This window comes from Biomphalaria glabrata, chromosome 1 (assembly GCF_947242115.1).
Source record: "Biomphalaria glabrata chromosome 1, xgBioGlab47.1, whole genome shotgun sequence".
Taxonomy (NCBI): Eukaryota; Metazoa; Mollusca; class Gastropoda; family Planorbidae; genus Biomphalaria; species Biomphalaria glabrata.
In genome coordinates this window covers 21,432,213-21,451,845 of record NC_074711.1, presented here as the reverse complement: position 1 = coordinate 21,451,845, position 19,633 = coordinate 21,432,213, and the positions used below count along the sequence as shown (strand labels likewise).

Genomic DNA, 19,633 nt, shown 5'->3' with positions numbered 1-19,633 from the left:
TTACTTGTGAAACAACATGGCAATCTGTATTGCAAAAAAAAAATATATACAAAACTCAAAAGGATATTTATTTGGTACAAGCCTCCACCACTTTCTCCAACTTTGGTTACAAAGTTATACTGCTCATGGAAAGAAAAAAAAAAGAAATATTTTAACTCATTAGCTACTAAGCCCATACCTAAGCAGCATCTCTCTAAATACTAAGAAAAGGGAGGTAACTCCAAAACAGATATAGACTGACTTTACAAAATATATTTTTAAAATATCTATCAACATCTATCAATAACAAAAAATACTTCTAAAAAAAGAGAAATGGATGACCTTTAAAATGATGCATAATCTGAATAGGTTATACAAGATTAAAACAATAAAAACAACAGGTAAAGACGAAAATCTGTTCAAGTGCCTGATGTTTTGAAGATTGGTGGACCCCGCCCCCCCCCCCCCCCCAATCAGATTTGTATTTTTGGTAATATTTAACATTTACCCAAAGACCAGTAATATTTATAAGTAGGAATTGAGTAGGCCTATACAATAAACATTATGCTTATAAGTAATCTGTATATGTCTTGAGTATTTACCGACTTTCACTGGGTGCGCGTGAGGCCCTTAGTTGCCTGAACATGGCATCATGCTGATGTGGTTCTGCATGTGTCTCAGGTTTCATTACTTCTAGTATAAAGTAAAAGTAATCAAACCATTGTCCAAACCAACGTTGTGAACACCCCCAACTAGATCTATTTCATCAAATGTTTTCATGTGGTAAATAAAAATTGTTCAAAATATCAGTCAAAGAAGTTGAAGATTCATTGACGCTAGATCCAGAATAGTCTAGATCTAGACTAGACGATAGATCTAATACTTACTGAGTTACTTCACTCTTTCTCTGAATCAGACTAGATCTAAGTCTAAATGTAGCGCTAAATTCTAAAGATCAATGTCTTGATCAATATAAAGTTCTTTATCAGCTGTATTTATCAGCTGCAATAATGGGTCTAAAAATTGAAAGGTCATTGAGAAAATGGCCTGCGCAGCTAAGGAAAATTGAAAAAAAAATCACCAAACTTTGAAGGCCTATAGAAACTGAAGCCAAAGACGTAAAAACATCCGGGTTTTTTAACGAAACGATCTTTATTACTACTTTTTAAAAAACCCAGCCAGCTCAAAATATCACCACGCATCGCGCAGGAAAACGAGAGCTACGCAAGTCACGCTGTGTGTGTGCTGTGGCAGGAGCATTTGGGCGCGTTAGTACTGAGGGGGGAAGGGCGCATTTGGTCACATTAGTAGCTAATGAGTTAAAAAGGGTTATTTAAATCTCTTGATTGCATCAGTACAACAACTTATACCACAAAATATTACTTACACAATTGTCAGATAAACATTTTAAATATTGGTCCAACATATTTTTCTGCAAAATTTTATCTTTGGGCATAGCATTAGATATCTGAAAAGATTTTTCAAAGTGAACATTATCATTATGAATGTTTCTGAAGGTGAAAGGTGACATTTTCAGTAGAGCAAACATTGCTTTGATATCAAAACACAATAAATAGAACAAATTATGGTTAATACTTATCAGTGAAGTGATGAGCCCATTTAAAAAATGTTGCAAATCTTAAATTGCTATCAAAACACACACAAAAATAATTCAATATCTTATTATTCTTATATTTAATACACAAGTAGAGAATTATATTTGGCCCAGTAAAGTGATGGGTCCACTTAGAAAACATATTCTTCATCTTGTCACTTGACTTTAGTCATAGGGGAGCTAAATCAGTTTGTGTGACCAAATCCCTCCACTTTTTCCAGTCAGCAGCTGTTATAAGCAGGCTATTAAGAGAGAGGCCAGTCTATTCTTTTATGTTGTCCGGCCAGCTTTTCTTTGGACGACCTTACTTCATTCTCCCCGCACCGCATCTTCAAGAAAAACTTTTTACAAACCAGCTTAGCTTTTGTCTGTTTGTAGTATTGAGGAGTTCCCCCTTTTTGCCAGCCAGTGTGTTGACTAGTAAAAGTAGGCCTACAAATTCATTAGTCTTCTTTACCCAGCAAGTTTCTGTAACATTTACTCTAAAACATAATTTGCTATTGATTCTAGCTCGTCTTTTTTAATATGTATTGACTTTATAAATTTCTTGGATTTGATGTCTTTTTGCATTTTTTAGCTATTTCCCTAAAGCTCAATTTAAAAAAAAACATATTCAGATGTCATCAATTCCAAAATTTGTCATAATATCACAATGCTGTCTATGCTCAAATAAGTGGTTGCCCTAAATAATCTTGACTACAAGAAATGGACTTATACTACCATTAATTAAATTGTAAGTACTATAGTAACTCACCTCTGTAAAAGATAATGGCTCACTTTCCAAGGATAGAGGGTTAGATCTTGTCTCACTTAAACGTAACATTGTCCTCATCACTTCTGATGCTCTCTAACAATATAATGCCAGTCAGTACATTTTGTTATTTACCAATTTTCTTATCACAGTTTATGACTAACACCCAAATAGTTTTAATTAAACCAAAATATCCTTCAACTTTAGGCCTATTACAAGTCTAGACTTAAGTGCCTCAGTCATTTATTTCAAAGTTTCAAAAATTTTCATGTAAAAACCATACCAATTCAATGGCATCTGTTTTATAACCATTATAACTTTTCATTGAATAATTTTTTTGAGGTAAAATCGTATTACCATCAGAAATATCTCAACTTTAGAAACATTAGCTGATTTAATTCAAGGTTAAATAGCAAGTTCTATCATTTTCATAACTATTATGGTTTCTGTCTGCTTTTTACTAGATATTTTCACTTGAGTCTCAATAAAAAAAATGTATTATTATTATTTTTTGTTTTATAAAGATGCTTAGAAAAAAAAAAGCAGAATTAAAAAAAAAACTTTTTAAAAACAAAGCTTATGTTGAGTGAAGGGAGAGCAATTCAATATTGAAATTTTTATCTTCCATTTTTCTATATAAGACAAAATTTATTTATTAATAGTCAGTCTTATTTTCAGGAGATTAAACTCAGTATGGAGGTAGATAGAAGACTTTATAAACTGGTGCGCTGAGAACCTTTTAGAAATGTATGTCACAAAAACTAAAGAACTAATTTTATAATAGATTTCAGGAGAAACTAACAACTAATACATGAATGCAGATAAACAATAAACCGATACAAGTGAACTCATCCAGTATATTTGGGTAGACAAAAAGCTTTCATGAGAAGACCATCTTGAAAACTTTGGCAAAGAAAAAATCTTTTAATACAAACTAAACAGCTTTAAACTACATAAGAAGATCTTGACTAATTTTAACTGTTTGATAATGCAAAATCTGCTCCCATATGTTGGTAAGGCAATGTGCCATATAAATTGCAATTGCTTCTTCGCTTAGACCTTATAAAAAGAGCATCAAAAACCACAAGCACAATAATTCCTTAGCAAATTCAGAAAAATCTTAAAAGACAACCACCATCCGGTCAATTCTTGGGGGAGCTACCACCTTCTACCAAGCGCGTCCCCAGGTGGCGGATAGGGGAAAGACCCTTAGATATAAGGGTTAGCTGTGAATAGCAAATAAACAGCCGCGGACCAACTGGTTTGCAGTCATGGAGGATGAGGTGAAGTATTCCAGTGGTTAGAATATTTACTAAAAACATCTCAGAAATCCAGGGAAATGATTGCAAAAAGCGAGTATAGGGCGCACTAACTCTAAACCCGGGTAGATGAAACCCGTTAGCTAGGGATAGCAGTTCATCTAGGAGAGAAAACTCCGAAAATAAACACCTGCTGCCTTGCAGATGATCTTGGATGATCAAAGGCTATGGGAGCACACCCAGAAAGAAAAGCAGGCTGAAGTCGGAGTCTCCTGGCGCATAACACACTGACACGCAACCTCATCTATGTTGGAGTTCAGTAACCATTCTAATAGATGTTGCGTCCTGCCTGTGGAATCCCGCCACGCAGGTAGGGGGCCGGGCTCTCTGCCTCGAAGGAGCCCACACAAGCGAGCTGGTGGTTCTTCTATCTCTGCCTGTGGAGCCAGGAGCAGGGACAAGAAAGTAAATACTACTGGCCAAAACTCCAAGACCAAAAGTCTAAAAATCTTACAATGGAACGCAGAGGGCATCCAAAAGAAAAAAGAAGCTCTAAAAATATTTCTGCATGAGAAAGAAATTGATGTAGCTTGCATCCCAGAAACTCATTTGAACAGTAATCTTCGTTTCTCCATTAGAGGCTACACCTGCATCAGACAAGATAGAGAAATCAGACCCAAAGGAGAAATCCTCACCCTCATTAAAAATGACATCCATACCACAGACATAACTATGCCCAACTCCTCAGAATCAGAAATAATGGGAACTAAGCTAATTCTCCCAGATGGAAATATTAATCTATTTAACTGCTACTTCCCACCAGACAAGGAAATAGAGATTGACCACATACAAATACCTGACCAAGAAGACTGTCTAATCTTAGGAGATATGAATAGTCACTTTCAGAGCTGGGGATACCCAGACCTAAATGCTAGGGGAGAAGAAATTGAAGAATGGCAAGCAGAGAACAGACTTATCTTGCTTAATAAACCTGAGGACAAATCAACCTTTTTCTCAAGAGCCTGGCTAACATCAACCACTCCAGATCTAGCCTTTGCAACAGACAACTTATCCAAAAAGTGCACCAGAGAAGTTGCAGACCAGCTAGCCACCAGTGACCACAGACCCATATTGATCAGTATGGATACCTCCTTCAAAATATCAGAAAACTCCACCATCCCCAGATGGAACTACAAAAAAGCCAACTGGCACCTATTCTCAAAGCTCACAGACCTATACACAACTTCAATAAACTGCAAATCAAATCATGTTAATAAGTCATTCTCAGCTTCATCCAAAGCAATCCTCCTAGCAGCTAAGGAATCAATTCCTAGAGGAGCAAGAAAAGATTATATCCCCAACTGGTCTGATCACCTTCAACAACTCCACAATGCCACTATTGAAGCCAGAAACACAGTAGAAAATAACCCTTGTATAGAAAATAACATAAATCTAAAAGCAGCTAACACAGTTTTCAGGAAAAATTACCTTCCCGCCATGAGGAAAAGTTGGCATGAAAAAACAGAACAACTAAACGTAGATAGAGATGGCCACAAACTCTAGCGTATAGCCAAATGTCTCAACCAGGAAGAAAACAGAACAACTCCTATAGTAATAGAAAAGGACAACAAAGCCCTGAAAGGCCAAGAAGCAGCTAATGAATTCATTAAGTTTTTCCAAAGCGTAGGACAAATACAAATTAATGAAAGTAGAAATAAAAATGTAAACTCAGAAATCCAAGATAAAATTAAAGAAAACAATCCAGCTTACTCCTTGGGAATGACCACTAATCTTAAAATGAAGGAACTAGATGAATCCCTAAAAGTTCTCATAAACCAAAACAAGCCCCGGGCCCAGACAAAATATCAAATGACATGATTCTTCACTTGGGTCCTCAAGCCAAAAGAAAACTGCTACAATTATTCAATGCTAGCTGGAAATCTGGCAGAATTCCAAACATCTGGAAAAAAGCCATTATGATCCCTATACTAAAGCACGGCAAACCAAGAAATAAACTGGATAGCTACCGTCCCATCAGCCTCACTAGCTGTACTTGCAAACTGATGGAAAGAGTGATAAATAGAAGGCTGACATGGATCCTTGAGTCAAATAACCTACTCACTGAAGCCCAGGCTGGCTTTAGAAAAGGCAGATCAACAGAAGATCAAATTGCCTTCATCACACAAGAAATAGAAGACGGCTTTCAAGAAAAGAAACCAACAACAATTGTGTGGGTTGACTTAGAAAAAGCATTTGACAAAGTCTGGGAACAAGGTCTCTTGCTCAAGCTAATCCAGCATCACATATCCCACAGAATGTACAACTGGATAAAGGAATACCTAAATAATAGAAAAGCCTTAGTTTGCATCCAAGGACAAAGAAGTCACACAGTGGGTATAAAAAATGGCGTCCCCCAAGGAGGAGTCCCAACACTTTTCCTAATATTCATAAACGAACTAAATCAAAACCTACCAAAAAAAGTTAAAAGCAGCATGTATGCAGATGACCTTGCCTTAATTAGCACAGAAGAATATGTAGGAACATAGAAATTTCGATTACAAGATGCTCTTGATAAACTCAATAATTGGTCCAAAGACTGGGGCATGTCCATTAACACAAAAAAGACAACATATACCATATTCTCACTGTCAACAAAACAACAAACAATAAAATTAACATTAGATAAGGAAGCTTTAGAAAAAAATGACAGCCCTACTTATCTTGGAGTCACCTATGACCCGAGACTAACCTGGAAAAACCAAATAGATAAAACACAGAGTAAAGGCATCCAGAGTCTATCCCTCTTGAAAAAAATAGCTGGCACAGATTGGGGAGCTAATCACAACATCCTGAAAAAGACCTATACCAGTTATGTAAGACCTGTACTAGAGTATGGTGCCACAGCATGGGGCTCAGCAGCCCAAACCAACCTAAGAAAAATAGACAAGGTTCAAAATATTGGTCTAAGGATAATGACAGGAGCAATCAAAACAACACCCATAAGAGCTATGGAGGAAACCGCTGCCCTGATCTCTCTGGATGAAAGAATAGAAATAAAAATCCTTTCCCAATTCACTAAATTGGAAACCTTGGAGAGGCACCCACTCAGAACAAAAATCCACAAAACTGGCACAAAAAAAACGTCTCAAAAGGACCAATTTCATACAGGAATCTCTAAACCTAAAAAAGAAACACCAACTTGAAAAAATTACTCTGGAATCCTCGATACACTATAATGAATCTCCACCCTGCGACGAAAGCCCTCTTCCTACTATAAGGGACAATATTGAAAACATAAAAAGAAAATCTGATTACAGACCAACAGAGCTCAAGGAAATAGTGAACTGTTTTCTACATACCAATTACCCTAGCAGTCAGTGGATCAGAGTTTACACGGATGGCTCATCCCATAAAGCCACCACAAACGGAGGAGCTGGAATACTTATCGAATGGCCAGATGGAGGAAAACTAGAAAAATCCATTGCAACTGGAGAGCTCTCTGACAGTCACAGAGCAGAAAGGGAAGCACTAGCACTAGCTGCTACCATGCTAGCAAATCATCCAAGTTCCTCTCACAGTTAGATTGTCTTTCTAACAGACGCGAAAACAACCCTCCAAAGCTTGCAAAAGTCTGATTCCCCTTATATTAAAAACCTCAGAACAGCACTTACAAAGCTCAACAACAACAGCAAAAGAACTGTTATTCAATGGATACCAGCTCGCATACAACTAGCAGGAAATGAGAAGGCTGACACACTCGCCAAGAGAGGGAGAACAAACTCACAAGTAAACTCTGCACTCTATCCAGAAGAAATGAAGAAATTAATTGTAGATAAAATAAATGAGAAATGGACGAGCTCCCATCCAAATCACAAGAAAGATGACGCTTACAATAAGCTATCCCGACAAGACCAACGTCTAATCTTTCAACTCAGGACCGGACACAACAGAATGCGACAACACATGTTCCGGAAGCTCAAAATTGGAACCAGTGAAATCTGCCCATGTGGAGTATCACCAGAAAATGCAGACCACGTCCTCCAAAACTGCTCTCTCTACCAAGAGGCCCGTATAAGACATTGGCCCCAAATCACCCCAATAGAAAGAAAACTATATGGAGAGCTCCCTGATATGGAAACCACTGCGCGGTTCATCTCATGTATTGGTCTAGTCATATGAACACTCCAACATAACAATGAGAACGATGAAGAAGAAGAAGAATCCGCTCAATTATAACTACATCAAGTTGTCGCAAAGTTGGCAACCTCTGTTTTTCAAGACTAGAATGAAACAGTACAAAAACTTGTTCTTTCCTTACTCAGTCAGTTTGTATCAGCACTACTTGTTGATTAAGGAATGTGAAAAAGATCAAGATGTCTGTGTGTAGCCAATCAATGAACTTCTCTGTTGTGTCTATTTATGTGAATGTTGTTGTTGTTTGAGAACAGAGTCCTTGTAATCACAACAAATTTCCAATAAGGATCAATAAAGCAGTCTTAGTCGTAAAGTAAAGTTCCCCTTTCAGACCTTGTGGTTTATAGGGCAGATGATGTAAAGGTCATCTGTTTTTGTGGCCTACAGGTGTCATGTGGCCAACACAACGACCAACCGCCTATACTTTTCCCCAACTAAAGTCAGGTACGGGGGTACCCATTAGAGCTGGGTGGACTCGGAAACACCCAAAGATCCCAAAATAAAAATCCCAGTCTTCACCAGGATTCAAACCCGGGACCTCCGGTTCGGAAACTGAGCACTTTACTGCTCAGCCACAGCACCTTCAGTCTTAGTCTTAATTGATTAATTAATTTCTTTTTTTTTTTTATTAGTTTATATGTTGTCAAGGACAATAAATTATTGTGCAAAATTTCAACTGGATCCAAGAATGGAAAGTGAAAGAAAAAAGTGTAAAAAAAAAAAATCCATCCAGACAGATTTAATATAAGCTGAATAAAATACATGCTGGTACAATATAGAGCTTATATACTACAAACAATACCTAAGGATTTACTAAGAACTACTCACCTGGTCAATATTTTTGGCAACTGCAGCAATAATCACCTGATCACGAAAGTGATGATGAAACTGATAAACATTGACACGCCAATAACCAGGTCCTTGAGATTTGTGTACTTTATTTTCCTAACAGATAAGAAAAAAAAAAATTAGCAATTCAAAAGCATGAAAAAATTGAGTTACTTTATTTTCTAACATCACTGCTTTTTGTAACAAAAATTATAATCAAACTTGAAGAAACACAACTGGAAATAGAAGAAAGAAAACACTTGAAACAAATTGTATGTTTTGAGATAATGTGTTGAGAACATAAACAAAAACCTATTTTCCAGAAATAGAAAATAGAATTTTATTGTCAACATGACATGGATAGACCAATAGGGATAAAAACAAAACATTGGTGTACTTTATGACAATGGCAGTTACAAGAGTAATCCTCAATAAAGGCATCCTATCCTTGTAGTAGCTCAACTCTTGTGATGTTTTTTACTTGGCATTTCTTTCCTTCATTTGCCACAAAGCAATTCAACAGAGAACCTGTCATTTGTTAAGCAACTTAATTATTTTCTTTACTTTTTATAAGCCTTTGTCTACATTCTCATAAAACTAAACTCATTGAAATAGCAACCAAACCCTGAAACAAATCATGCTTATTGGCCCAGCCAGCATGCCAACACTGGCCCATCTTACAGGTTGGTAAACGGTATTTCTATTAACCTAGTAACATTGCATTGAGATGTATGATGCGAGAATAGAGAAAAAAAAATGTTACGAAAATAGTTGATGAAGACAACAACTGAAAACATAGCAGACAAAGTGAATTTATCTCACCTCTTGTTCATTCGCCTCTCCAGCTTCTAATTTAATTCTCTTAGCTTTGCTTTCCATATTATCTGATGCAGGACGCTTTAATCCAGGAGAAGTTTCTGTCAAGGAACAATTTGTTGTATAATGGTCATTTCTGCATGCAACATTATGGCTTGTCTATGTGAATACTGTGCTATTATAAGTAGTAAGTTGAACAATGACAATATTTTATTAAATGAATGTCAGAAAACTGACAGGAAATGCATATAAATGAATTTCACAACTGGTACTTAAAATAGGCTATTACATAATGTCAAGACACTTGCCAAAATCAATAGCTGTTGGTAATAAAAACAGTTGTTCTGGTTCAGTCACTTCACTCACTGCTACACCAAACTGTCCACTTTTGCCTAAAATGACATCTTCACATCTACGTATAAGCCTTGCCTTCACCAACAATACTGCCTTATCTCTTATTAAACTTTGGGAAATCTCTGGCAAATCTGAAATTTAGTATTCATTCATTAAATTATTGGTTATATATTATATTAATAATCAAAATACAACCAACATTAAATGTATTCTCAACCTACACAGCAAGCTTGTCCCTCATGATTGACAAAATTTACAAGAAAAACATATTTTTATCAGTACAGGTTGCTTAACAATAAAGTTCCATTCCAACAACCCCATTGTTATAAAAATGTGTCGTTAAACAAGTCTAGACAAGAGGCATCTAATGTATCTTTTTTTTCTCTTGTACATATACATATAGTGTTTGCATGCACAGCATTAATTAAGGTTGCACTGGATAGTATGTGGCCATTTTCAGCTCCAGATGGATATCACTGCAGGATAGATGGATTGATAATAATAAGTAAACTGTAGTATCTACCCGTGTCTACCCCAACCCCCCATTTGTTTAGTCCATCACACTGAGTTTATACAGACAAGTGATCATATTAAGACAAAAAACATGCTGACACTGTCTAGGGGTAATATCTTATGAGGAAACAGAGTTTGCTTAGAGATAAATCTTAATTAGAAGGCTGGAGTACATGACACACCTGATCTTTCATTACACAAACTACAAGTCAACTGAACTAAATTATAAAAATTAAAATATAAATAAGTTTAATCTAATAAAGTAGTTCTACTAAAAGTTAATCCCCAATTTTAAACTAAGCTAAAAAAAACAACCTAACTTTCAGAACTTTTCATATTTGTGTGTGTGTGTGTGTTTTTTTTTGTCAGAACTAGCTAATCTATAAGACCGTAGGGCTACAGTTCAATATCATTCTTTTATCATAATAGAAATCTTTCTTCATAATAAAATCAGTAATAAGGAAGATGCTTCTTACATATGTTTTAGCACAATAAAATAGAACAAAGATGTGCCATGTGTGTATATTTATGCCATGAATTAAAATCGTTAGAAAAAGGCTACTTTCAGTTTTTAATTCTATTAACTTATTATATAACGGAAAAACCTTACAGTAAAGTTGAAAATCTCATCAAAGAAAGTGATCCAGATCACTACATTTAGATCTAGTAACCGAAGAAAACAAAAGAATATGCTGGAGTGTTGAGAAACATTTGACCTCTGTAACTAGAGTAAAGGTAAAACTACATGCTTGACTAACCATGCCAATGTGTTATTTTCTTGCCTGACCACTCAACATACAACAAACATTATTGCGTAATTGCAAGGGAAAATATGTGCTATGTTCATCATCATCATTGACTATACACAGTACACTAGGCCTACATGTGTATGTCTGTCTGACCAGGTTGTTATGATCAGTTGAACACAGCCTATTTACTTTTAGGGTAGGGAGGATGTGGATGAATTTTTCCTTGCAGAGTTGGTTTTGCTAATGCTCTTATATATAATTGTAGATCTAGACCTAGATCGCAATAATAGGCCTACAGATTACAATTTAATATAAGCTTTGACACCATCTAAGGTTGAAGCAATAAATAGGTGTACTTTATGTTCCTGCTGTTAATAAAATATCATTTGCAGCTAATGAATTAATCTAAACCACTAAATATTGACCCAACAACGCTTCAGATTCCTACAACTGTAAACTAACAGCCACTGTCAGTATCAAGACCTAAACATCAGGAACAGAAGCAGTCATTAGCCTTTAAACTACAAGCCTGATGACCAATTGATTGTTTGACCTACATGAACCCATACATCTAGCTACTGTACAACCCAGAGATGTACAGTAGTTAAATATACACTTACTTATTTTACTGGTGACCAGTCATTTCATACCCAAATTAAATATTTTTTTTCTTATTCACTGTTTAATTGTGCTGTTAAGGCTTTGACTTTAAGCCCTCATTTCAACTAATATATAAATATGATTATGTAAAATGCATTTTGATATTTTTTTGACATGTTATTAATGCATTTATAGGTGTTTCCCCTTCCACTTTACATTCTTGATGAGAACTCTATATTGTAAATCTGGGTGTGTACTTGGCTAAAGCACTTCTATTGAATGTTTGGGGTTTAATATTATAATATTATCCTACGCATGACATAATGATCAAAGGCTAAAGTGTGGTGAAAGAAGGCTAGAGGAAATCTTTTGAGAGATGAGAACGATTTGAATAATTATGACCATGCCGCTGATAACTTATCATCAAAGGCCATAGTGTGGTGGACGTTGTGGAAATCATTTAAGAGTTCAGAACGATTTGAATACTTATGATCATGCCGCTGATAACTCGACCATTTTTCACATTATTTGATTTTTCAATTGCTTTCTTGAAAATGGACGCGTCATTTTTACCATTGAAATAAGGTTTTATTTTTTCTAATTAAGGCTGACTTCACCCATCCACAGGATATCATGCCGCCCATATAAGTTTTGCTTTAATTCCTTTTAAACATTAGAGTTGTAAATTGTGTTATACGCAAAGAGAATTACTAACATTGTTCAGCAATATGAATCGATGCAAAGTCTTCTGTACTTACAATCAATATTGATGTAGATGAACACAAAAAAACACTTTTTTACATGACCTCTATATTTATACATGTTAAATTTTTTTAGTTTTTAATGGCATTTAATTTTATTCTTATCTAATGTGTTACACTTTTTGTCATGTAAATAAAAATGAATATATTAAATATTGCTATTTCATGATTTTTACAATTACTATTAAATAGATAAAATGACCAGATCATGAAAAGAACATGAGACGAAATGATCGGGGGATGAAATGACAGGGAACCATTTTACTACATTGATCATCCCACACACCCTATTTATATTTGGCAGCTTCATCTTTACACACACCATCATATGTTAAACAGATTAGTTGGTGATAGTCCTATCTGTTAATAAATGCTGTTAGACTTTGATACATCAATCAATATTGAGTAATAGAATTAAAATAATAATATATATAAAAGTAAAAAAAAAAAGCAAAATGTTCAGTATATCCATTCATCCTAGTGGCTTTACAGTCCATGGTGGGCTCTGGCCTTCATTCAGATCTCTCCTGACCCTTTTGTTTCCACGCCCAAACCCCAAGTTGTTGTAGATCTGCCTCAAATCAATTGTATTCATGGTCTGCTTTGGGTCACTTGTCTTTGGGTTTTTGCCAGTATACAATTTTTGCTCCTCTGTTCTCTGACATTGTTTCAAGGTGACTTCCCTAGTCTGCTCTTTTTTATTTCTGTCTCTATAGATGGGCCTTCATATATTATTAATTGATAAATCTCAAGGATAGGAGGCGCGGTGGCTGAGCGGTAAAGCGATTGGCTTCCGAACCGGGGACCGGGGTTCGAATCCTGGTGAAGACTGGGATTTTTAATTTCAGGATCTTCGGGCGCCTCTGAGTCCACCCAGCTCTAATGGGTACCTGACATTAGTTAGGGAAAAGTAAAGGCGGTAGGTCGTTGTGCTGGCCACATGACACCCTCGTTAACCGTAGGCCACAGAAACAGATGACCTTTACATCATCTGCCCTATAGACAAGGTCTGTAAGGGGAACTTTACAAGGATAGTGCATGTCCTCCACCCAATTTCATCTTTTATAGCACCATAGATTTTCCCAAGTATTAGTAGATTTTTGGTTGTCTTTGTCAGAGTCCAGGTCTCATCTGCATACATGAAAATGTTCAGTAACATGAGCTAGTTACAAGACATGTGAGGATCCATCTCAGGCAGGATATCACATTTTACTATCTAGCCATATTCGGCTCTGTTGGGATATCAAAAAGTACTATCTGGTGCAACCCTAGCACTTATCATATTATAGTGTGGACAGTTATTTGGTACTGTATGTTTGTGATATAAAAATAATTGTTTTATTGAATTTCAAATATCTACAAATTACTCTTTTACCTTCTATGGTACAGTATTCTTTATAGTACCCTTAGCGGTTTACATTAATTTTAATTGTATGTATTCAGAATAAGTTAGATCCACTATAGACATGATATTGTCTCTACGACTACTGCAGGAGAAATTCAGAGAGAGAGACAGACCCCTTTACATTGTTTTTGTTGATCTGACTAAAGCCTTTGACATGGTCAGCAGAAGTGGCCTTTTCAAACTCCTAAGGAAAATAGGTTGCCCTCCCAAACTACTGAAGTTCATTGAGTGCTTTCATGAGGAAACTAAATGTACTGTCAAATTCAATGGAGCCCAATCAGCACCTTTTGAGGTTTGCAGTGGTGTCAAGCAGGCATGTGTGCTCGCACCTACTCTGTTTGGCATATTCTTCTCCTGTCTACTGCATTCGGCGTACAACGACATAAACGAAGGTGTGCTTCTCCATACAAGATCCTCTGGAAAACTATTTAATGTAACAAGGCTGCGGGCAAAAACCAGGGTTAGGAAGCTACTCATCAGGGAACTCCTGTATGCTTATGAGGCAGCTATTGTGGCTGATTCTGATATTCAGCTACAGTCCCTGGTTGACAAACTATCTGCTGCTTGACAGAAGTTCGGCTTAAACATCAGTCAAAGCAACACTAAGATACTTGTCCAAAACACAAACACTGCACCTCAAGTAAGCATTAATGGCCAACCACTAGAAATTGTTGATCACTTTTGTTACCTTGGCTCCATCATATCCAACAACACTCTACTGGATAAAGACATAAACAACAGGATAGCCAAGGCAATGGCCACCATGTCACGGTTGCAGAAAAGAGTCTGGGACAACATATTGCTGACTAACAGTACTAAAGCCCTAGTCTACTGGACCTGTGTGTTGAGCACATTGCTGTATGGAAGTGAAACATGGTCAACCTACTCATGGCAGGAAAAAAAGCTGATTGTCTTCCACCTCCGATGCCTAAGGCGAATCTTTAAAATAAGGTGGCAAAATAGGTAACCAATTGAGGAAGTGCTACGAAGAGCAGGGTGCCAGGACATCCGCTCTGTTATCAGCAGCAGACGCCGTGGCTGGCTTGGCCACGTTCATAGAATGCCAGTAGGTCGACTTCCACAGGACATCCTGTATGGTGATCTAATAGAAGACAGGAGAGCCGCTGGTCACCCACTTTTACGTTATACGCATGTACGCAAACGCGACATGAAGCTCTTCAAAATCGACACTAGCAGCTGGGAAGAGGTGGCACTGAATAAATCCACATGGAGAGAGAGCATAAAGGAAGGATTGCAGATGTCATACACAGCAGAAGCAGAAAGAAGGGTGAAAATGCAACGGTGCCTGGTGATTATATATGCCCAACCTGATATCGCAGCTGTGTATTTAGTCACACAAGAATTTGCAAAGGGAAAAGATCGTCTCTCGAGACGTAAAATGCCACAGACATTCAGAATTTATACTTTTCTATGCATAGATTTAAAAAAACAACAACACTAATATATGGTAGAGTCAAGAAAACTCAGCTTACAACAATTGGTTTATTAATTACATTACATAACAATAAAAATAGTTATTGGAAATAAAGGTTGTCAGCTGCGTAACCATCATGACTTTGAAATTCTGTTGTACAAGAAATATAATGGGCCAGTCATCAAGGACATCATAACTTTGTGTCATTTGTTAACCAGACCTGTTGTTAATAGTTGAAGTACCGGTATATTACAAAAGGTAAAATACCATGTGGGGGCAGGGTGGCTGAGTGGTTAAGAATTTGGCTTCCAAACCTGGGGGTCCTGGGTTCAAATCTTGGTGGAGACTAGGCTTTTGAATTTCAGGATTTTTAGGATGCCCCTGAGTCTACCCAACCTGACTTTAGTTGGGGGCATTTGGTAGTTGTGCCAACCATATAACAACCTGCTTAACATCATCTGCGCTATAGATCTCAAGGTCTGAAAGGGGAATTTACTTTTACTTTATTATAATACCCTGTATTACATGGGTTAATTCTATAAAGAAAAAATAACAGCAAAGATTATTCAAATTTTTTAAATTCCATTTGTAAGCCTTTCTATGTGTTGCATAGATTAATGAATGAATACCTTTGAAACCTAGATCCCTTGGGGATGTTAGGAATATCTCACGGCCTCTACCAAGAATAATTCATACGGTACTAAGTTTCATTTAGACATGTACGTTAACATCTTAAATTTTATATGAGACCAACTTAAACACCAATGAAATATATAGCTGCTGCCTAGATAAATGTTTAAAACCTGGCATGTAATGGAGAAAATTTAAGTCTGTACTACTTAGCGCCAAACATAAAGTTTTCCAATTTTTGATGAAAACACCATTACCACTTTTTAAACACTTGATCAGGCAGCAGATATACATTCTGCTAGCACCAAAGCTTACTTGATCCAGAAGAGCGCAATGATTCATTTAATTTATTTGTAGTCTTGACTACTGCAGAGCCAAGATCTGTCTGTCCTTGTAATAAAAGTTCTTCAACCAAAAGTTCTGCTGCATCTCCAAACAGTGTTTTGGCACAATGAATATAGTTAGGGAATCTTAATATCCATAATATAGCCTCTGGTTTGGCAGTGTACTCAATTGATCCAGATTTGGTTTGAGAAAATGTTACTATGTTCTGTTTAATTAGAGTCAGCAAAGCTTGTTTTACCTACATTGAAAGAAATCATTTTAGTTATATAAATGATTTTCATAAATGCTACTTATTATAAATAGTTTCAAGAAAACTGGCTCAATAACAATTCATTTCAGAAAAATTATATTTTCACCGGACACATATCCGTAGTTCACAAATTGACTTACCAACAATTGGCTTGTTTGTTTTAAATGTTTCAGGTGTTCCTTCAAATTTGAGGATAATTACACCCTAACCCCAAAGGACCATATGGCATGGCAGTGGGCAGGCTTTCAACCTAGGACCAACGAGACCATTGAATCGATCAACAGTCCAGAGCACATACCACACAACCATCCAGTCATAACATAATAGAAAAGTAATAAAAAGATGAAATGGAAGGAATATGAAGATAATCCCATTATATTTCTAATGTTTTATTTGCACATTTTTATTCATTTGCTCACTCTAAGTTAAAAAATTTACTTTCACAACCTATCTGATCCTAATGCTAGACTATTTAACTTAAATTTTAAATTCAAATTGGGAAAAAAGAACTATTTTTATTGATAAATGGCTAAGAAGATCGTAGCTTTGTTACATTTTTGTCTGACGTCTAACCTTTACAAAGGTAGATAACATAACATATATCTATATAAATATACTAAACAATATACTAAAAAATAAGCACCAAAAAAATTTGCTATTAGATCTAGGCCTTTGCTTTATGTAAAAAAAAGGTATTTTGTAATATAAAATAAATAGAGCTGTAGAGATAAAATCTGTCAACAATATAGAAGCAGACCCGGCTTGCTAGCTGTGGATTTCTGAAATGTTGAGGCCATGTACAAATCATATCATAATTCTAGACAGATCTAAATCTCTATAGGGATGAAGTGTACAAATAATGAAGATACCGTCTTTAATCTTGGTCATAGATGATGATACAGATAATAGATCTAATGGGTACCAAACAATGGTTGGGGATAAGTAAAGGCAGTTGGTTGTTGTGCTGGCCATATGACACCCTCATTAACAGTGGGCCATAGAAGCAGATGAAAAGGTGCTTATGTTTGATAAAAATTCATTTTGAAAGATTTTTACTTTTTAAGAGAAAAATTAATTTTATTTTAGTTCCCCAATGATTTTTTAAATTTTATTACTTTAAACAATTAAAACAAGAATATTCTTAGTCCATTGGTGAATTCGATGGGGGCTGCCTCTCTTGTTTAATCTAGAATCTGGTGTTAAGATGATTTAATTCATTCTGACTTTTGAAAATGTAGACTACATCTGAGTCTGAGTATAGACTCTTATATATGTATAATTATAATATATATTATATGTAATATAATATATTTCTATATATTTCTAGGACTAGATCTTAAGGGAGGGGGGCGGAGTGGCTGTGGATTAAGCACTTGGCTTCCAAACCTGGGGTCCTGGGTTCAAATCTTTGTAAAGACTGGGATTTTGAATTTCAGGATTTTTAGGGCGCCCCTGAGTCGACCCAACTCTAATGGGTACCTGACTTTAGTTGGGGAAAGTTAAGGTGTTTGGTCATTGTGAGGCCACATGACACCCTGCACATTAACCATTGGCCAAAGAAACTGATGATCTTAATATCAACTGCCCTATAGACCGCAAGGTCTGAAAGGGTAACTTTACTTTACATCTGGATCTAAATCTAATATAAATGATACAAGAATTTTTAGTAGAATTTATTTGATCTAGAATCTACATATATCTAAAAAGTCTCACCTGTTTTGAATCATAGCAAGTTCGTTGCACAATGACTCCCAGAGATGAGGATTTACTTCGTATGAGAAATGATGCTACATTTGCAACTATTTCACCATAATATTCCTTGACAATTTGGTAACACAATTCTGTGTTTACACGTGACATGCTTTACTTTAAAAAATTGAGTCACTCCTGTGACTCCCACAAGTAACTAGATCTAGTAAACTCTAGTTTAGACTAGTGTAGTCTGTAGTCTGACTAGTCACTTGACTAGTAATAGTTATTTACTATACTACTAAGTATACTAGTATTCAGTAGCTAGAAATAGAGTTTATTATAGAGTATAGTTATAATAATAACTAATAGATTTAAATAGATCTACTGGTACTAGATCTAGATTAAGTCACAAAATGATTACTAGATCAATATAGTATTATAGAAATAGATTCTAATATTAATAAATTATTAGCAAAATCTATTAGCAAACATTAAACCAAATTTATAAAGCATCTGAACCTAATGGTATTCCAGCTAGATTACTCAAAGAACTAAGTCTAAGTAATGAGCACCAGTGTTCAAAATACTTTTTCAGGCATCTCTTAACCAGGGCAGAGTACCAAGGCCCAAGGGACTGGAAAGAAGCTCTAACATCACCCTTTATAAACCTTATTTAAAAATGGAGAAAAAACTGACCCAGGAACAGACATGCCTACCCCCAAGACCCAGAATGTGGAACACTCAGGTCCAGGTTAAAAATGTGGAATTTTGGGCCCCAATGTGGAAGTTCGCCTAGAACTACTACTATATAACTATAGACTATAGATCAGACTGATGATCTACATGACTTTTGACTACCGTCTACGACTACATTGATACACTGTCGCTGTGAGTGTGACTGTCTACAGTCTACAGTACAGTGACTACAGTCTATGACACTCCTACTTACCTAATACTAGTACTAGTAAGTAGTAGTACTACTAATAGTCCTACTCCTAGCCCTACTACACAACACTTAGAATAGATCTAGATCTAGTACTTACAGTAACACTTACAACAGTTGTCAACAGTCACAGTGAGTTAGTCAGTTACACTGTAAGTGACTGTACTGTAGTCTGTAGTTACACTAAAAAATGACTTATTCTAATCTACAGCACAAACACTTGATTCTTGAAACAGTCTCACATAAGTTTGAAGATAATGAAGTTACACTTAGAATAGATTATAGGGAAATTACCGATTTATTTTATATCGACTAAATCTAGACTAGTAGACTCTAGATTTATTCAAATCTATTACTATTGTAGATTGTATTGTTGAAAACAAATAAATCATGTGTATAAGATCAAACAAAAGTTATCTCCCTTGTTACTGCCAACTATTGTTTTCGCTCTTTTCTTTTCAATAAAAAATTATAATAATCATAATCTATTAGATAGGCCCTAGATATAGATCTA

At 35.9% G+C, this 19,633-nt stretch overlaps 1 protein-coding gene across 4 annotated transcripts in view; it reads right to left on the bottom strand.

The window, feature by feature from the left end:
* Positions 1 to 19,633, bottom strand: part of LOC106071177 (DNA-directed RNA polymerase III subunit RPC3-like) — a 27,068-nt gene extending 7,435 nt beyond the window's left edge. The window contains exons 1-9 of one of the 4 annotated variants that reach the window (XM_056028205.1): positions 19,414 to 19,633; positions 18,198 to 18,497; positions 16,205 to 16,472; positions 9,751 to 9,927; positions 9,449 to 9,543; positions 8,627 to 8,743; positions 2,349 to 2,441; positions 1,367 to 1,447; positions 63 to 119 (exon numbers count right to left, since the gene is read on the bottom strand). In XM_056028205.1, the coding sequence (XP_055884180.1) occupies positions 63 to 119; positions 1,367 to 1,447; positions 2,349 to 2,441; positions 8,627 to 8,743; positions 9,449 to 9,543; positions 9,751 to 9,927; positions 16,205 to 16,472; positions 18,198 to 18,344 (1,035 nt within the window). In that variant the 5' untranslated portion in view covers positions 18,345 to 18,497; positions 19,414 to 19,633. Of the gene's footprint in view, positions 1 to 62; positions 120 to 1,366; positions 1,448 to 2,348; positions 2,442 to 8,626; positions 8,744 to 9,448; positions 9,544 to 9,750; positions 9,928 to 16,204; positions 16,473 to 18,197; positions 18,498 to 19,125; positions 19,392 to 19,413 lie in introns of those variants that run through there. The other 3 variants (XM_056028223.1, XM_056028214.1, XM_056028230.1) reach the window with 3 other exon arrangements.